The sequence below is a fragment of the Sarcophilus harrisii genome, chromosome X (genome assembly GCF_902635505.1).
Source record: "Sarcophilus harrisii chromosome X, mSarHar1.11, whole genome shotgun sequence".
Lineage (NCBI taxonomy): Eukaryota > Metazoa > Chordata > Mammalia > Dasyuromorphia > Dasyuridae > Sarcophilus > Sarcophilus harrisii.
In genome coordinates, this window is record NC_045432.1 from 33,859,209 (window position 1) to 33,878,689 (window position 19,481).

Sequence of the window (19,481 nt, forward strand, 5' to 3'; positions counted from 1 at the left end):
AATACAAATCTCCCCATTTCACAGATGAGGGAACTGGGAAAAGGGCATTTTCTATCCCATTATAAATTGTAAAATTCCTATTTTACAAGTGAGGAAAGGCAGTTTCCTATTCCCTTATTATTTAAAGTGCTTCTCTCACACTCTTGTGAAGAAGATAAAACAAATATCCCCATTTTAAAGATGAAGGAACTGGGTGAGGGCATTTTCATATTCCATTATAAATTGTAAAATGACCATTTTACAAGTGAGGAAAGGCATTTTTTTATTTCCTTATTATCTAAAGTGCTTCCCTCGCACCTTTGTGAAGTAGATAATGCAAATATCCCCATTTTACAGATGAGGGGAGTGAGAAAGGGCATTTTCATATTCCTGTTATAAATTGTAAAATTCCTGTTTTACAAGTGAGGAAAGGCATTCCTTTTAATATTCATTTTCATATTCCCTTAAAATAATTCTCTTACACCCTTGTGAAGAAGATAATACAAATATCCCCATTTTAAAGATGAAGGAACTGGGTAAGGGCATTTTCATATTCCATTATAAATTGTAAAATGACCATTTTACAAGTGAGGAAAGGCATTTTTTTATTCCCTTATTATTTAAAGTGCTTCCCTCGCACCTTTGTGAAGTAGATAATACAAATATCCCCATTTTACAGATGAGGGGAGTGAGAAAGGGCATTTTCATATCCTATTATAAATTGTAAAATTCCTGTTTTACAAGTGAGGAAAGGCACTTTCCTATTCCCTTATTATTTAAAGTGCTTCTCTCACACTCTTGTGAAGAAGATAATACAAATATCCCCATTTTAAATATGAAGGAACTGGGTAAGGGCATTTTCATATTCCATTATAAATTGTAAAATGACCATTTTACAAGTAAGGAAACCATTTTTTTATTCCCTTATTATTTAAAGTGCTTCCCTCGCACCTTTGTGAAGTAGATAATACAAACATCATCATTTTACAGAAGAGGGGAGTGAGAAAGGGCATTTTCATATTCTTATTATAAATTGTAAAATTCCCGTTTTACAAGTGAGAAAAGGCATTCCTTTTTATATTCATTTTCATATTCCCTTAAAATAATTCTCTTACACCCTTGTGAAGTATATAATACAAATATCCCCCCCATTTTACAGGTGAGGGGACTGGGTAAGGGCATTTTCTTATTCCATTATAAATTGTAAAATGACCATTTTACAAGTGAGGAAAGGCATTTTTTTATTCCCTTATTATTTAAAGTGCTTCCCTTGCACCTTTGTGAAGTAGATTAATACAAGTATCCTCATTTTACAGATGAGGGAACTGGGAAAGGGTATTTTCATATTCCTATTATTAATTGTAAAATTCCTGTTTTACAAGTGAGGAAAGGCATTTTCCTATTCCCTTATTATTTAAAGTGCTTCTCTCACACTCTTGTGAATAAGATAATACAAATATCCCCATTTTACAGATGAGGGAACTGGGAAAAGGGCATTTCTATCCCATTATAAATTGTAAAATTCCTATTTTACAAGTGAGGAAAGGCACTTTCCTATTCCCTTATTATTTAAAGTGTTTCTCTCACACTCTTGTGAGGTAGATAATACAAATATCCCCATTTTACAGGTGAGGGAACTGGGTAAGGGCATTTTCATATTCCATTATAAATTGTACAATGACCATTTTACAAATGAGGAAAGGCATTTTTTTATTCCCTTATTATTTAAAGTGCTTCCCTCGCACCTTTGTGAAGTAGATAATACAAATATCCTCATTTTACAGATGAGGGAACTGGGAAAGGGCATTTTCATATTCTTATTATAAATATTGTAAAATTCCTGTTTTACAAGTGAGGAAAGGAATTTTCCTATTCCCTTATTATTTAAAATGATTCTCTCAGACTCTTGTGAAGAAGATAATACAAATATCCCCATTTTACAGATGAGGGGAGTGATAAAGGGCATTTTCATATTCCTAATATAAATTGTAAAATTCCTGTTTTACAAGTGAGGAAAGGCATTCCTTTTTATATTCATTTTCATATTCCCTTAAAATACTTCTCTTACACCCTTGTGAAGTATATAATACAAATATCCCCCCATTTTACAGGTGAGGGAACTTGGTAAGGGCATTTTCATATTCCATTATAAATTGTAAAATTCCCATTTTACAAGTGAACAAAGGCATTTTCCTATTCCCTTATTGTTTAAAGTGCTTCTCTCACACTCTTGTGAGGTATATAATACAAATATCCTCATTTTACAAGTGAGGGAACTGGGTAAGGGCATTTTCATATTCCATTTTAAATTTTAAAATGACCATTTTACAAGTGAGGAAAGGCATTTTTTTTATTCCCTGATTATTTAAAGTGCTTCCCTCACTCCCTTGTGAGGTAGATATTACAAATGTCACCATTTTACAAGTGAGGGAACTGAATCTTAGGAAGTGCTAACTCACATATTACCTAATATTCCTATAGTGCTTGGAGGTTTATTGATTTTAATGGCTCCTAAGGAAACAGAAGTTCAAAGAGGAGTATCTCTTTTATTATAATAATATCTGACCCTTTGTTGCCCGTTAGAGGTTGTTTAGTAGGTGTATGACCCTAGGCAAGTCATTTAACCCTGGTTGCCCATGACAGAAACAAAAAGTTCTTCAAAGCAGTCTTAAAAAATCATAGTTTGTATCATTAGTTTGCAGGCAAGAATAATTAAGGCTCAGAGCTAAAAAGTGACTTTAAGCAAGTAAAATAGATCCAGTCTCGTAATGAAGATTTAATATTTAATTTATTTTAATCTCTTTGGCTCTTAGTTCCCATATCAGGACAGTGAGAAAAATAACATCTCTCTACCTTGCTTTGGCCTTTTTGGTGTGCAATGTGGATAAAATGAGATAATAATAGATGTGTGAATGTCTTACAAAAAGCTTAGATAAAAGTGTCTTAGAAATGTATTGTTACTTTTAATAGACCAGGCTTTGCCTTCCTTAATTTTGTGCAGCTTAGACCTTGATTGAACATCATCAATTAAAAAACTAGAAACTTTCCTTGAAATGGAGACTTTTGATACTAGAGAGGCTTTAGACATTAGCGCTTTAATAATTTGGCCCGGGGTCACACAGCCAGTGTTAGAGCTGGGACTCAAGCCCAGTCTCCTGCCTCTGAATTCAGTGCTTTCTCCTTCCCCCCCCAACTCAGCTGTGACTAATAAATAATTCTCCCACTAAGTGATTTGGGGGGCAAAATACTCTTAATAGCTTTGCACAGTACCCAATGGGAGTTTGAAATTTCTGGTGACTGATGAAAAAACTGATCTGGTGAGCTGCCCATGTGGGTGCCAGCTTTTATCCTATCACCATCTTATCTGTACTTAAAATAGCCCTCATAGTGACCACAATCATCAGCATTACCTGTGCCAAGGGAAGGCCCTCACTGTTGCCCTAGTCAGAACCATGAATTCTTCATGGTGGCTAGTAAATAATCACATTGACTCTGAGGTGGTTAAGACTTTGGCAGCCTGGTTCTGCTCATATCAGCTCTGCCTACTCCTCTAATCTGTTTCTTTTTTAATCAAGCAACTTTCCAGTCCTTAGAGCACACTGCTATCTGTGCTATCCTTTAGGTCTGCATTAGATGCCTCCCATTTCTTACCTTGCCAGGTCATCCAGGCGACCTCATTCTGGACTGTAACTGGTCCTCTAACCCGGCAAGGGCTTGACCCTCTGCTGTGACCCTAGTCACTTATGTTCTAGGGTCTGATTAATCAGTTTAATTTTAATGGTTCAGGATACCTTGAAGCTTGGTACTCCCTGTGTAATTTTCCCCCATATATTTTTAGCAGATACTCCCTAAAGGATGGCATATTAAATAGTTGTTATTTCATCCTAGTGTAAGGTCAGACCACCTAGTAGCTTATAAATTCTACAAAAATCTCAATAGGTTATTAGAATTATCAAATAGAACATCATTTTATTTATTAATTTAAAAATAGTTTTCATGTTAACAGTGAGTAAACTTCTGATTCAGACTGGATGTCCTTATAGGGTGTGGTATCTCTGTGGGATTAACATGGTTCAGACTTTCTCATTTTAACTGTCTTCAGCTTGCCTGAGAGCACACCAGGACCTAGCTTAATTAGTATAGCCAAAGTAGCCAGAGATCTATTTGCACCAGAACAATATTTCATTATTACCATCATCATCATCATCATCATCCACAAAACCAGGCTGGTTAAACCCAGCCTTTTCCTGTGTCCTGTCAAGTAAAATTCTGCACCTTGAGCAACACGGAAAAGGTTCTTTGGCTGTCTGTGGCTCTCCTTAGAGCAGTGATAGTCTGTCACTTTATAAAGTGCACCCCTGAAGTAGATGATAGCTAGAAAGTTCTTTTTAGTGCACACATTATTGCATTTGAATATTTTGAACAACCCTCAGATAAGAAGGACGGGGATTATTGCCCCCTTCATTCCCTAAGGCCCAGGACCCAGTCTCCTAACTAGTAAGTAGAGCAGTAAAAACTCACTTTTTGTTCATTGCTGTGCCACACTGTCTCAGGTGTCATTCTTGATTCAAATATAATATTTACATGTTATCATATTCACATTATAATAACATGTTTATAGTGTTATTTATTCACACTTCCATATTAACTAATATCTGTATGCATGTTTATTGTTAATTAATAAAATTTTTATTAATTAATGATAAAACACCTGTATGTATACAAATCTATTATGATTTATAATCTATTCTTCCATATACCAGCTGTATTCATTACTCAGTTACTAAAAGTAACTTAGAAACTGAATTAGTAAACCAAGTTTGTGTACAGTGACCATGTAGTCAGCAAAAGGTGCTAGATGGTCTCAAAAGATATTTCCCATAGGCCATGATGATGTATTCTGATTTCATCATCAAAAACAACATCCTAGTGACCATATAGTTTTGTCTGAAAGTTAGTGTCTCTTGAACAGTACTTGATAAAAATCTGATTTTTACTTGTTGAATCCCTTTTTTCTGAACCCCATGAGCAACACATATGTAAAATAATATAACCTTCAACTGGTTTTCTTAACGTGCTATAAATTGCAGAGGTATAGATTATTCTTTGTTGATAACAGTTTAGGCTTGCTGTTTACAAATCCAGAATTATTAATCTCATCATTAAAGTTTTTCTAAATCTCATTGATTTAAGGAGATGTTTCTAAAAAGCTTTCCTATAGACTGCAAATCCCATTCATGGTGTGTGGTTTCTTTTGTGTTATGTTTCTTGGTAAGTCAGATTACATTCAGGAGGTTTTCTTGCTAAGCAAGAAAATAGGAGAGATTTATGAGGTTGCCTTCCCCATAAGGGAGTTCTCAAATCCTGTACCAAGTACTCCATAGATCATGGTGTATAGCTGACCCTGGACTCTCAATGCTTTGGTCCGGAAAGTCCTATTTACTAGGAGGCCAAGACTTTGAGCACAAGCCTGATTAAGAAGTATTCTTCGTTTGAGGACTGTCCTCATTCAGTGTAATGAAGTTCATCCCCTAAAGGTTGAGAAATGAAGAATTTTTTTTTTTGTAGCCACCCCAATGCATGATGAAGACCATTCTTTTAATAGGTGCAATGATCTTTGACATTCGGGAAAGTGCCCTCATTGATGAAATCACATATCTTGGGAGGATTGCCAATCTAGATTAGGAGCAAAGCTCTTAGTTTATCCTCTGCCAGGAGTGATGCTGGCTTCTCATTGATCCTTTCTCGGGCAAGCAGAAATTTTTTGTTTCAGACTCTTCTACAATCTCTTGGTAGTAATGCTTAACCTTATTGCTTCCTTATGACATTCTTTTATCTTTTTCAACTTCAACTTTCTCCTTTAAAAGGATTATGGCTAGATGGAGGGTTTAGACTCATTTCTAGCTGCAGTTCCCTGGGCTCTGGTTTTTACCGCAGGGCTATCATACTGTTTTATGGAGACCTCAAAAGATTACAGTCCCCTTGAAGTGTTTACGCTGCTTCCCAGTGCTATCCCAAGTCTACTTTCTTTTACTTCAGAAGTATTATATTTGAGTAAAGTTAACATAAACCAACAGAGTCCCTCTTTGTCCTTTACTTTTTACCTAGTTTGTGGTGGCCATCTGGACTTAGAAACCTCTCTTCTATTTCCTTCAAATACTTTCACAGGTAGCCTCATGTAAGAAGAGTCCCATATTAAGCAAATAGAATTCAAGGAAGGGAAGGCAGGATGAGAATTCTTCCCACAAATCTGGCTAGGCAGTTTTCTTCCCCTAGAGTATCTTTGTAAAGCTTAACAGATGTTTAAAAAAAGAAAATGGAAAAAAAAAACCTAAATGAGAAAAGCATAAGACAAAATGGAAAGTTAACCCAGAAAACCAATTTCACTTTTAAATGAGAAGAACTGAACAATTTGAGGAAGTCCTTTTGAAGAATGGCTCAAATTAATTGCTTTTCAAAAGATCAAGTGACAACAGGTGATACCTTGATTACGGGCCATCTATTTCATAAATAGCATCAGCTTTACAGTTCTTGTATTTTATTCTAAGGGATTTGGGGGTCAGTCAAAACTTTTATGTGGTCACATATATCCCACCCCACCCCACATCCTCATGTGGAATTAAAAAGATCATTTAAGGGACAGTTAGTCCCATAGGAAAAACAAGAATCTCAGATGGATTTGCCAAGCTGTTGGATTTTTGTGATCTGGTTATAATGGCCCGATGAAATAACGGTGATGGGGGCAATGTTTTGTGGGGTATAGAAGTATAAAACTTGATTTAAAATGAACTTTTAGCTTTGGGAAGCAAAAGATGAGAATTTTCTTGTTCAATTTGTATATTTGGAAACATGTCATATGGCTTAGCTTGTAAACATTTATAGGGTGAGGACACATAACAGTGTTCTTTATATCATCTACCCTGCTGTGAGTTGTCAAAAATAACCCAGGCCAACCCTTTGGAGCAATCTCTAGCTGTCACTGATGCCCTTCCTATACATATCACAGGGAACCACATGCACAGGTAGTATAATAAAATGAGATTTTGTGGCCAATATCTTCTAAGAATGTAAATTCTCAATATGAATATAACATTGGTGAGGCAATGTGTACTGGAAAGAGCGCTTGATTTGAAGTCAGATCATCTGGGCCAAAGGAACCCAGCTTTTCACCTTAATTATGTGGTCATCTCTCTGCTTCAGTTTCCCCATTCATAATGACAATAACATGGTAATGAGAACATAATCATAATAACATATTAGCTCCTTCATGGTGGGGTGTGAGGTTTAATTGAGGTAATGTATGTAACGAAGTGTGTCACCTTAACCACAGAAATGGGGACTAATATTTGGTACTTTTAACATTTTTCATTGGTTGCTGCTCTTAGATCCATCCTTCTGTTTCCTAGGTTATTAATCCAGTTTTATGAAAAGGAGGTGCCTGTACAAGATGTCATTGCTATTAATAGCCACTTTAAATGTATACAAGGTACAAGCTTTGATTACTTAGATAGTTTCATAATTTCCCTCTTCAGTATTGTTTTATCTTGGCATCACGTATACTCAAATCCAGTCACAATAAGTGTTATAAAACAACTGTAAAAAGATAAATTATTCAATCCACCATTAGGAGGATATGTGCTTTGAATGGTCCAGGAAAGATTTTAAGTGGATTGAACTCTTTTATTTATTTTTTCAGGATTGATGATTTTTAGCATTCTTTTAAAAAAAATTACAGTTTAATTTTTTAGGTTATACGTGTACGTTCATTTGTTTTACATATTTCCATATGAGTCATGTTGGGAGAGAAGAATCAGAACAAAAGGGGAAAATCATGAGAAAAAAAGGTGAAAATAGTATGCTTCTATCTGCATTCGGTCTCCATTGTTAACTCTCTGGATGCGAATGGCATTTTCCATCCAAGTTTTATTGGAATTGTCTTGGATCGCAGAATTGCTGAGAGAGAGCCAAGTCTATCATAGTTGATCTGGATTAAACTCTTCACATCCTCTTTACATTCTCTTGTTGGCTCACAGTCTAGGGTTAAGAGACCAGAGCTTCTCTCTTTGACCTGTCCCTTCATTTCACTTCTTATAACCTGCCATTTTCACCTGCAACATCCCTCACATTTATCCCCCTTCTCTGTTCCCATTGCCACCACCCTAGTACAAGCCCTTGTAACTGCCTGGCTGGACTAGGGTAATTTACTTGCAATAGATTGTTTTCAGATCCTCCTCCAATCTTTTCCTTCACACCGCAGCTCAACTAATCTTCCTTAGGCTCAGATGTGATCACAGTATTCCCATGTGCAGAAATCTTCAATGGTTTCCTTTTGCCTAATGCAGAAAGGTCAGACTCTTTGGCCTGGCATTCAGGGCCTTCCCAAATGTGTCACTACCCTACCTTTCTAGCCTTAGTTCATGTTAACTGTCTCCTGTACACACTCTACACTTCATTCAATCTATCCCGTAAACCTAACCTGTGCTCTCACCTCTATCTGCTTTTGCTCACATTGTTCCTTACGCCTTATCCAAACATTCCCATCTGCCTTATCATGGAACATGGTGCCCAGTACACAGTAGGCATTAAATAAATGTCTTGAATTGAAATTGAATTGAAATCTGCTGATTAATTCACATGCAAAATGGACCTGCTACACTTACTGACCCAAACCATAGTTTTTATTCTTGTTTGAAAGTGTCAACATTTTATGTATCTTTTGCCATTCTCCCCATCATGTGAAATTCCAACTCTTTGGGTTTTGGGGGGAAGCCCAGCCCAACCAAAGTATTTCACAGTCTGTAGTCCATATTGCTAAACCTTAGTTTTGATGAATCCCAGGGAAGTAGATTTCAGGGGGAAAGTGGACCTCTGCTCTTTTGAATTCCTAGCTAGGGATTGAGAACAGAACGTATGTGTTATATCATTTCACAGTAGGTGCTAATTCTGTAACCTCAAATTGAATGGAGCTGGGCAATTGAACACTTGAGGGTGGTTTTACAATGTCTCCTTTGGGCCCACCTGATTTAGCAGGCAAAGAGGAAGCTTAGTGTACCTAGGGAGCTTTTAAGATAGGCTTGGCTAGAATAGATTACTGAGTACCATGAGTACTGTTATCAGCACAGCACTGAAGAGATGGGAGCTATTTGGCTAGCCACATGTTGTTTTAAACCAGACACCTCCATGCCTTGTTATGTGAATCTTGGTAGGTTCCATCAATATTCCAAATGTGAAATATCCTGCAGCCCCTTACCTCATTCAGCTAGGGAGTGGGGGAGCCAAAGCGAGCTCTTAGTTCTTGCTCTGCTTCCTGGAAACCTTGTGTTCCTCCTACCTCAACAATCAATCTTTCCCACCCCCAGTTCTTCAAATCACAGATGGAAGGGAGAAGAAACAGTTGCAAATTATCTTAAATTGTGATATTTTAGCATTTTTCTCTGGGATTTAGAAACGATTATCAGTCTACTATTGGGTTTCTTAACCATGGATCCTCAAAACTTCCAAGGAATACATTTTAGGGAGTCTGGGCACTTGGATGGGGAAAAAAATTACAGCTTTAATTTATACTAACTTCCAAGTATAGTTGAGCATTTCCTTCCATTATGACTTTTAAAAAATGCTTTTTTTTTAAAAAGGGGGTTTGTAGGTTTCCCCAGACTGCCAAAAGAGTGCAATAATACAAGAAAAGTTTAAGAACACTGAGTCTTATTTTTATAGGGGGGTATTTACTTCTTCCATAGCCTATTTACTTTCCAATTTACATATTATTTATACAGGTTGCACATTGCACAGAGCTAAAAGAAGACACTCTGCAGTGTTTGAATTCTTTTTTTGGGGGGGTGGGGGGTGGGGGTTAAATGACTTGCCCAGGGTCACACAGCTAGTAAGACTCTGAGGCTGAATTTGAACTCCGGTTCTGACTACAGAGATGATACTTTATCCTTTATGCCACCTAACTATCCCACTCAATTCCTCATGGGTTTTTAATTTTTATTGTTTGGGGTGTGGGTCCAAATTCAAAATTGTTTTAAACTACACTTTCTGAAGCTGGAAAGACTCATTAGCACTCTGTTATCTACCTCACAGTCTCTTTGCCACCATTCAATTTAAAGACCTTTGTTCTGACTCCTCCTCTCATGGTTCTGCTGATAGTGGGGGAGAGAAAAAGTTGAGATGACATGAGGTCCTCTCCTCATGAAACTCACCTTTTCTCCAAGATGATAATGCATGAATTCAGAGAAATGAATGAATTAGAAAGGGCCTGTCCTGCCTGTGCCCAATGCAGCATAAAATAGACTAGGGCTATAGCAGGCAGAAGATTGTGTCTTTTAGTGAGGTGCAGAAAGACTTTGGGGAAGAAGATGGCAATGATGGTCTTGCAAAGCTAGGTAGGAATTCATTGGGCAAAGACATGAAGGCAGGAAAGCTGGGGGAGGGGGGTGTAGAAGAGACCAGCTTGGTTGGTAGCACTTGTAGCAGAAGGAAGTGATCTAAGATAATGTTACAAAAGTTTGGTGCCACCAGATAGTGGTGAGCCTTGAATACCAGAAATGGGAAATGAACTGTATTTGTTGGGCAATAGGGAACCACTGAAGGTGTTTTGAAGAGGGAGTGACATGCTATTTGCACAAGAATCAAATGGGTGCTTTTGCAAGTGATAAAGATCTATGGTAGAGACAATAACAGGAGTAGGCTCCCCTGCACTAGAGGGGCCATAATCAGAAGGCTAGGAGAGGGAGGGACCCTAACAGTACAGTTAGGGGAATCAGACACAAGAACACATGGCTATAATCTCCAGTAGTATTCATACACATATATCTGAAAGAAAGCCAAAGTGAGGGAACAGATAGGTACTATAGCTTCCAAAGCAGGTCAGAGTCTAAAGGGAAGAGAACTTAACAGAAAGTAGCGAGGACCAAAGAAGAGTCCTGATCCTCCAGAAGGAGCCAGTAACTGACTGGCTGCCTCTTTGAGTGTGCATGGCTCTGAGATCATAGGTGCTAAACATAGCCAAAAGGCAGTAGAAAACCTGCAGATGAACCATGCTCCCAAGTGGCTTGGATCCCTAGGAAGGTCATTCTAGAACACTTCTATGTTAGGACTGTAATTTCTGGCTTCTGAGGTCCCTTATTTACCTTTAGTCTATAAAAAGAAAACATCAGAAAAACTAGTTGATTAAATCTGGTTATTTTGTTAAGGGGAATAAAATCTCTAAGTAGAAAACATCAGAAGAATTAGTTTATTAAATCTGGTTATTTTGTTAAGGGGAATCAAATTTATCTTCATTTGAATTTATTTTGATTTTATCTCCTGTCCTGTATGAACTTGTACTCTAGGAGTTTGCCTTGTTTTGAAGATTCCCTTTGGTTATCTGTTCAGTTAATTTTTCTCTTAGTTGATCTCTGTGCACTCTCAGAAGCTTGGATGTATTTTGAAAAGGGCAAGGCTTTTCTGAATGAGTTTCAAGACCTAAAAGTGATTATTGAAGGCAGTAATGTCATTTGAGTTTGTAATTCTTTTGATGTTTGTAAATTATTTTTCTCTTACTAATTCATGTTTTTTTCCTAGAAGCAGATGAAACTTTACTGATTGATATAGCAGCCAACAGTAAGTATTTTCTTGAATAGCATAAATCTGGGAAAATAAGCAAGGAATATTCACTTAATTGAACATTTGCTATAAGGAAGGCAGGGGAGGGAAGGGTGCCTCTTAGCTTGTTTTCCATCTTTTTAAGGTACCTGTATAATTAGCTGGAGATCAAATGCAAAAGAAATCTGGTAGTAAGTTAGAATTTTAGTAAAAATGGAAACCGGGCTGCTCCTTGAGATGCCCTCAGGCTATCAGTGCTTGTTGCCTTGAGCCAAATCACTAATTTGAGCTTTCTAACTTTGTTCTGTATGTATTCTACTTTCTCTCAGCCCCTGGGGGGTTTTTTCCCTTGACTCATTAGTAGACAATTCTATTTTCATCTTTATATTGTCTTTGGGGACTACAGAATCACTGAAATTCCTTGTCTCTGATGACCCCTTTTCCCATTTTTAACCCCCTCTCTTCCTCAGGAATTTGTATCTAGGCCAATAGGAGCTTTGTCCGGCTCTTTGCTTCCTTTGGACTTTTCAAGAACACACTCCTCTTTGACTTCCTCTACTAGGTGTTCTTCACTATTTACTATTTTTCATTGTAATGTGTTATAAAGAGGAGAAAAATCCACACTTGGGAAGTTGCTGTGGGCTAGCTGATCTGAGCACTGAAATAGAATCAAATGAGCTGACTGTTCTAACCTGGACTGAGCAGTGCATGACATGGTGCTAGAGGAAATGGGCCATATACATGGTTTGGTTTGGACACAGTTCCAGCCTTTAGCAGTGTCAGAGTATAATGTTCAGGCAGCCACAGCTTCCGTAGACCCCTTCCAGTTCTGATATTAGGATTTACTTGGCAGTTTGGAGTAGCGGAGCTGCTCTTCCCATCTTTCTGATCTTGTAAGACTTAAGTAAACCCAGCTGCTGGCCCTTATTTGCAGATGTCCAGGGGAGAACATCTTATCCCTATGTTCTTAAAGAAGAGGGAGAAGATGAAAAGAGAGCAAAAGCAACAATAGCCTGAATCCTTAGCCTTAGCTGTAGCAGTAGCAGCAACAGCAGTAGCAGCTGCTGACCTCTCTGTCAGAATGAGATAGTAGTGGCAATTTTTGTTCCTAGTGAGAAAGTAGATAGCTGACCCAAAACTGAAAAGTCAAACTTAGCAGCATTTATCAAAAATGAGCTTTATTGTATCCTTTCCTCTAGAATAGAAATCAGTCATCTGTTAGCACATACATTGGCAGTGTAGAGGATTGGACTGAGGGGAAATTTAGCAAGAATCATACTTGCATTACAGGAAAACCTAGAGGAAAGCCAGTTTTCCCTTTGATCTCTGACCCAAACATTGCCTGCCCTTCAGGGCACATAGGGTTTATTGCAAGGGAGCAAATAGTTGAGCCTTTGGGCCCAGCATTTCATGAGGTTTCTCGCGGTCCTGATTTGCCTCATTCAGGTGATTCAACCATCACATGGATTTTTGTAGGCATTTGCTCGCTGTGAAAACTTTCTCATGTTCAAAATTAATGGAGGATTGAGGAGAGGACTTTGTTATCAGCAGCTGATTAGCTGAAATGACAGAATTAACTTGTTTGAAAGAAGTCGTCTCTGTAGCCTGGGTTTAGGTTGGCACTCTTCCAGATTCTCTCCCGTAAAACACAAGGGTTGGCCTAGATCTCTCGGTTCTCTTTCAGCCTCAGGTTTCTCTGATTTTTTATGAGAAAGAAGTAACCTGATCTGCAGTTGTGGTTTAGAGATCACTCGAAAGGGCTTATGTTCATCCTGGGTTCTGTGAAAACCCCCCCTGGGGGTTGGAAATGGTCTCAGAACCATTACAAATTTTCTTAGCTTCCTGCTTTGAGATCTCTTTGGTATTGGTGCCACAGGATTTCCTAGCATGCAGCTGGAGTCCTCTGTCCAGATGCTGTTGTCTGGTGGGATATATGGCGCTCTCTGAATCAGTCTGGGGCTTTAATCTTAGAAGTGTTCAATCAATTTTGTCAAAATGTCTTTCGGGGGTTGGGAGTATTCTTATTTAAAATATCTTACTTACTTATCACAGTCTTATGCATATTGACATTTTTTCATAAAGATTCTCTAGGAAAGGAGTGATGATGGGCTTAGTTGAGCCCCAAAGGTGTTTCTTTCTTTGCCTCCAGGCTGCATCTGATTGCCAGATCTCTCCTCAACCCCTTGCTCCCATCTCCAACCCCCGTCTCTTTTCTTTCTATCCTGCATTTTACTCTATTCTGTGCCCTTGTTATTTATTTATTATTTATGTCCTGCCTGCTCCCAGAAAGGATTTGAGGCAGCCTATTCATCACTCAGTGCCTTTCCCCTGGGTGCTCTCCTTTTAGTTTTATTCTTCTTGCTCAAGCTTTCTTCTGATGCCTTCAAAATAATTTTGAGTGCTCCCAGTGTGTGCTTGCCGTGTAGTAAACCTCTTTTTCATTCTTCTTTTTCTTAACTAAAGCTCACAGATTATGAGCATGAGGGAAAAGAAACTAGCCAGAGGTTCATAAATGGGTCACTGCCCTAACAGGACAAGGAAGTTCATTCTGTGCCTGTCATTTCTGCCAAGTATTTTGCAAGTTGGAATTCTTTGTTACATATAAAGAAAAGACCCAAGATAGCTCTTCTGCTTGGCTACATTTATTTTTATTTTTATTAAATGACTAAAGGATATTGCTTTTCTATTGTATTTGGAAGGTAAAATTTTAATAGCCATCATAAATAGTAGTTATGATTACTTATTAGTGATTTTCCATTTGGAAGAGGATTTGGTAAAGTGTTCCTGTTTCTTAAAGGCCTAAGACAGTTCTGTATACTTTAAGGTGGCTGTTAAGTTAATAAATCATGTTGCTGGCCTTTTGTCCTCTGGTTTGAAGCTGTAATTAGTGAATAATTATGGGGTCCTACAGCTAAGCATCTAGGCTATTTGATAGTAGTGGATATATCTTCACTGAAAACAGATATCTCTTCCCACTACCCCATCCCCACCTGCAACATCCAACATCATGGGTTGACTTTTGACTTTCTTGGAAGTAGATTACTAGAGCATGAGGGTACAGTGGGCATTACTACATTAGCTTGCCCATTTTTCTGATCCATCAGCCTTTGGGAACACTCAGTTCTATTCTGGGCTATTCCTATCCACATCTTGGACTGGTTTTTGTGATAGTTGGTTCTTTAAAACATCAATTTACCTTGTGCATCAGCATAACCAGGCTCCTTTCGATCCAAATTCTGGTCCTCAGAATTTCTGGGCCAGCCTTTTTCCCTTTCTATTTCTTAATCTGTAGAAGAGCTTGAGGAAGTGTAATGTTGTGGAAAGAATATTGCCATTATAATCATGAAAAATTCAATTTAGATGCCTGGAAATACCTACCTCCCAGGATTATTGGGAGGATCAAATGAGTATACATAAGGGGATATTTTCATACTTTGAGGTATTCTGTGGATGTCAGGTATTAATATTTTATTAGTGTTCTGTATTCTTTGTGATCCTCATTTTCCCATTTGTCAAAAAGTTAAGAGTTAAGCTACCGATCAATCAGTCCTATTTCCTACCCTTCTGTTCACCTCTTTCCAGCTCCCTGCAAAATCCGGGTCCAGGGTGATTGGGGTACTGACGAACGTTTCTTTGAAATCCCTGATGAGGATCGGTGCCTGACTTTTCTCACAGACATCCTTGCTGCTCAAGATGGTAACTTGATACGTGGTGGTTTGTTTTCTTTTTTTTTTTTTTTATTTTAACTCTGCCTTGAGTAGAATTCTTATATATTGACACAGAGTAGAATTTACCTAGATCATTAAACAGGGTCCCCAGCACTTTAGCCTAGAGGCTCCCATCTTTTCTAGATGAACTTGGGAGGATAGGTTTGGATATGAACATTCAAATCTAGAACTACCTTGGGAGGCAAAACTGTCACTGTTTTATAGCCAATTTGGATTCCCTGAGTTGACTCCAGGGCCATCAGAATTGGCTTCAGGGGAAACTGATAGGTTTGTAGCTGTTGAAAGCCCTGAGCAAATAGCTTTTTCTTTGTAAATTCTACTTGATATTGGGTGGCCAGTTTTTTATGATTCTCTCTCTTTCTATCTAGCTTATAAACCTAGTGCAGTTTCTGAAATCAAGGAATCCACCAGCTGGTACCAGAAATTAGAAACTTCAGAAAAAACTGCCAGTGAATCCGATGTTGCAGGTATGAAAGAAATAACTCTTTCCATGGCTGCTCTGATCATTTGTAGTCATGAGATTTTTATCTGGGCAGATGAGGTGACGTGAATAAATGGCAGTGTGGGAGTGCTTTGTCTAGGGGCCCATTTTCCCCTGATCTGCTTTAGTTTCCCCAAGGTTCCTTGTAATCCTCCTTGAAGTGTATGGTATCTCTTCAGACTCCAAGTTAATATGTCTCTACTTCTACTTACTATGTCAACTCTTCCTAATTAATAGACTTACTGCTTCCCCCCTCTCCCCCCCCACCCACCCAGACTTCCAAGGTAATGTTTTTTCTCCACCCTCCTTGGTATCTTATTTCAGTCTGAAAGTGCTCAAATTTCTAGTCCTCACCTATCTTACCTGGAAGTTATCTCTTTAGATTTTAACTTTTTTAGGGGAGGGGGGGGGGCAAAAACCTTGCTAACTCTAATATTCCTTGCATTTTCAGGAGTGCTTGGATTTGAAGACAACTTCACTGAAATGAGTTTGGAGAAGAAAAGAAATATACACAATAGGCAGATGAGGACCCGCCGGGAGCCTCCACCACCTCCCAGCCACATAAGCAAATCGTAAGTTCTCTTTGAGAAGTACCTAAGTCCTATATGAGAGACTTCAACCCAGAAGACTTGTGTTTCTGATTTCTTTTATTTCTTTGCCAGGTTTTTACGTGAAAAGGAAGCTGCAGGCAAAGATCAGCCAAAAGTGACTAACACTATGCGGAAGCTGTTTGTGCCCACCCCTCAGACCGGACAGCGAGAGGGGCTCATCAGACACATTCTGGCTAAGCGAGAAAAAGAATATGTGAATATTCAGCCTTTCAGGTTAGCATTCTTTTCCTTTCCTCACTACCCAAAAGAAAGGAAGATAGATGTATCATATATGGAAGGGGAGTGTGAGTTTGCGACCTTTAACCCTTCCCAGATAATTCAGAGAATGGTAGGGGGCATTTGATTCTCTCCCTTGCTTCTGACTTGGTTAAGGGCCAAGACAGGTAATTGTGGTCTCTTGGACCATCTGGAGAGATTCTACAACCTCCTTTAGAATTTCTAATTACCAATTTATTGCTAAATTCTAATTGCTGAAACACAGGATTTTATTTCTTTTTGTGGTCATTTGTGAGAATACTGTCAGCCTTTAAAGCCACGACAAGTTCTTTTAGGTTAATAAGAAAAAATTTTAAATAATTTAAACTAAAATTGCTCATCCAATATTTCCTTTGTCTGTTTACTTGTGAAATTGTTTTTGAAGAAGGTGTTTGGGTGATTAAATATTAAAGACCTTTCCCCTCTCCCCATCATCACCAGATTCTGATTTAGAGCTGCCAAAAGTTTGCTTACTGTCTCCTTGGACAGTTAACTTAGTGCCCTATGCTATTTTGTACATATAGTACCTTAGTGTAGGTTAGAGTTACTTGGCAAGGAATAGAGTGCTTGCATGACCTTAAATGGACGCTGAAGAATTCAACTTTATGGGAATGGGCTCCTTATTTTTATTGCTTTTAAAGAGCTTTTGACTACTTGGTCAGAAAAAAGAAGGCACAGTTTCTACTCTCATAAAGCTCATGGGCGGGGAGAGAGATGGGGATAGGATTTGTGTACAAATAATTACAATGTACAAACTCAGAGTACAAATGATCTGAGATGCATGGGAGAAAAGGTCAAATTTCTACATCTAAACCTACTGTATCCTTATTCATATTCTTCCCAATGTCTGGGATGTGTTCTCTTCTCTAGTCATCCTTTAAAATTCAATTTTGAATCCTTCCTCCTATAAAAAGACTTATAATTTCCAGCCTTTACCAAAACTGGTAATGGATTCATTTTGAAACTTTAATTCACTTTACTGTGTGATATCATTGTAAAGAACTTAGCATGACGCCTTGTCACAAAGTAAGTGGTATGTAAATGCTGATAGTTGTCATTATCATTATTTTTATGATTCTGTGTCTTATTCTCTTACTAGATTGTAAGCTCCTTGAGGGTAGGGAAATAGCATTTTGTCTAAACCTTGTATCTTCCCCTCAGCACCTGGCAGACCACTCTGAACACAATCATATACCAAGTAAACATTTGTTTGGTTGACTTGCAGTGCCATCTTCCTTTCAGTCTTTCTTGAACAATATAGTCTGGGATTTCAGACTTTCTTTTCATATTCAATGCATTCTAATGAAGTTGTCGCCACTGTACTAAGTCGTACCCTGTGACCTTTATATATGTATGTAAACAATTTAGATATTCTAATATCTAAATTGTTGGAATATCTAAATTGGAATATCTAAATTGTAAGGAGGCAGCATGGAGTAGTGGTTAGAGACCTATCCTGAAAGTCAGGAAGGCCTTGATTCCCATTCCTCTCTCTGGTACATACTATAGCTGTGTGACCTTGAATAAATCACTTAACTTCAAAGGGCCTCAAAGCTACTCTCTAAGATGAGAAAATATAAATGAGTCACTAATTTGTGTGATGGAGAGAGTTTGTCTACTGGAACCTTCCCCACATTGATGAAATCACAGGTCTGTACAGTCCCATGGTAATCTGTGGAAACAAAGTTGGCAGGCTTGACTTAAGCTTCCAATAAAGTTCTATCTTCCCACCGCTCTTGGCCTCCCATTAAAAGTTCTAGAGTCTGAGTATGAATGAAAAGAACTTTGCTGTCTCCAGATTATTCCCATCAAATAGCTGCCTAGTTACTCTAGATGTAAGAGTTGGGAATGAAAAATAAATAAATTGGTGTATTTGGTTAGCTTCATGACTGTGGGCAAGATTCTTCCCTTTACTAAACCTCAGTTTCTTCTGTAAAATGGGGATAATCATTCTTATGCTATGTTGTGAGGTGAGTGTTTTATATTATTAGCACTTTTAAAGTGCTAGAAAAAATGTGAGCTATTATAATGCTCATTTTAGTAGATTTTCCTAAGGAAATCAATTTAGGTGATATGTGGCTCCTAGGGAAAGTAAGTCTAGTGTATTTATGGGTGCTGGAACAGGGGTGTTTGTTTAAAGTCTGGCCAGATCCTGTTTGCAGTAGCATATTTTTCTCCTGATTGCCACAACCTCCAATTTGGATAATATAAAGAAATACTTTATAATGGTTTTTATTTGGATTTGTGTATGTGTGTGTTTGTTTATTAAATAATTTGTTTTGGTCATTGGTATGTGCCAGATTCTTTATTGGAACATGGAATGTGAATGGTCAGTCTCCAGACAGTGCTTTGGAACCGTGGCTGAACTGTGATCCTGATCCTCCAGATATTTACTGCCTTGGGTAAGGAATTCTGTTGTCATTTTTCTTTGCCTATTTACCTGAAGCCAATCTGCCGCTCTCCTTGGTTTTCTTTCTTTGGAAAAATCTTTTTAATTCTATGAAAACCAGCAGTATGAATTGACTTATGACTACACATGACATATGTGGTCTATATGACTACAGACAGACTGGTAGTATATACAACATAAGGAAACAGCTTAGACAATTCCATAGAAAATCACATTTGAGGATAGATTTTTCAAATTTTAAACTTAGTAACCATTGGCAAATCAAATTTTAGAAATGACTTTAAAACATAAAACCAGTCATCCAAATGAGTTATATTTTATGTATGATTATTATGACAGTGAGAAGAATGCCTTGCTTCTGTGTCCCCTTCTGTTTTTTTTCCCTCACTGTGGATTTCATTGCTGCTTTTTATGTAATTGATATTTGTAAA

At 37.9% G+C, this 19,481-nt stretch overlaps 1 protein-coding gene across 2 annotated transcripts in view; it reads left to right on the forward strand.

Moving 5' to 3' along the window:
• The window catches only part of OCRL (OCRL inositol polyphosphate-5-phosphatase), a 60,866-nt gene that overhangs the window by 7,326 nt on the left and 34,059 nt on the right, over positions 1-19,481 (forward strand). The window contains exons 2-8 of one of the 2 annotated variants that reach the window (XM_031944986.1): positions 7,386-7,465; positions 11,545-11,583; positions 15,148-15,261; positions 15,662-15,760; positions 16,226-16,346; positions 16,437-16,598; positions 18,941-19,042. In XM_031944986.1, the coding sequence (XP_031800846.1) occupies positions 16,258-16,346; positions 16,437-16,598; positions 18,941-19,042 (353 nt within the window). In that variant the 5' untranslated portion in view covers positions 7,386-7,465; positions 11,545-11,583; positions 15,148-15,261; positions 15,662-15,760; positions 16,226-16,257. The remainder of the gene's footprint in view (positions 1-7,385; positions 7,466-11,544; positions 11,584-15,147; positions 15,262-15,661; positions 15,761-16,225; positions 16,347-16,436; positions 16,599-18,940; positions 19,043-19,481) is intronic. The other variant, XM_031944987.1, reaches the window with a different exon arrangement.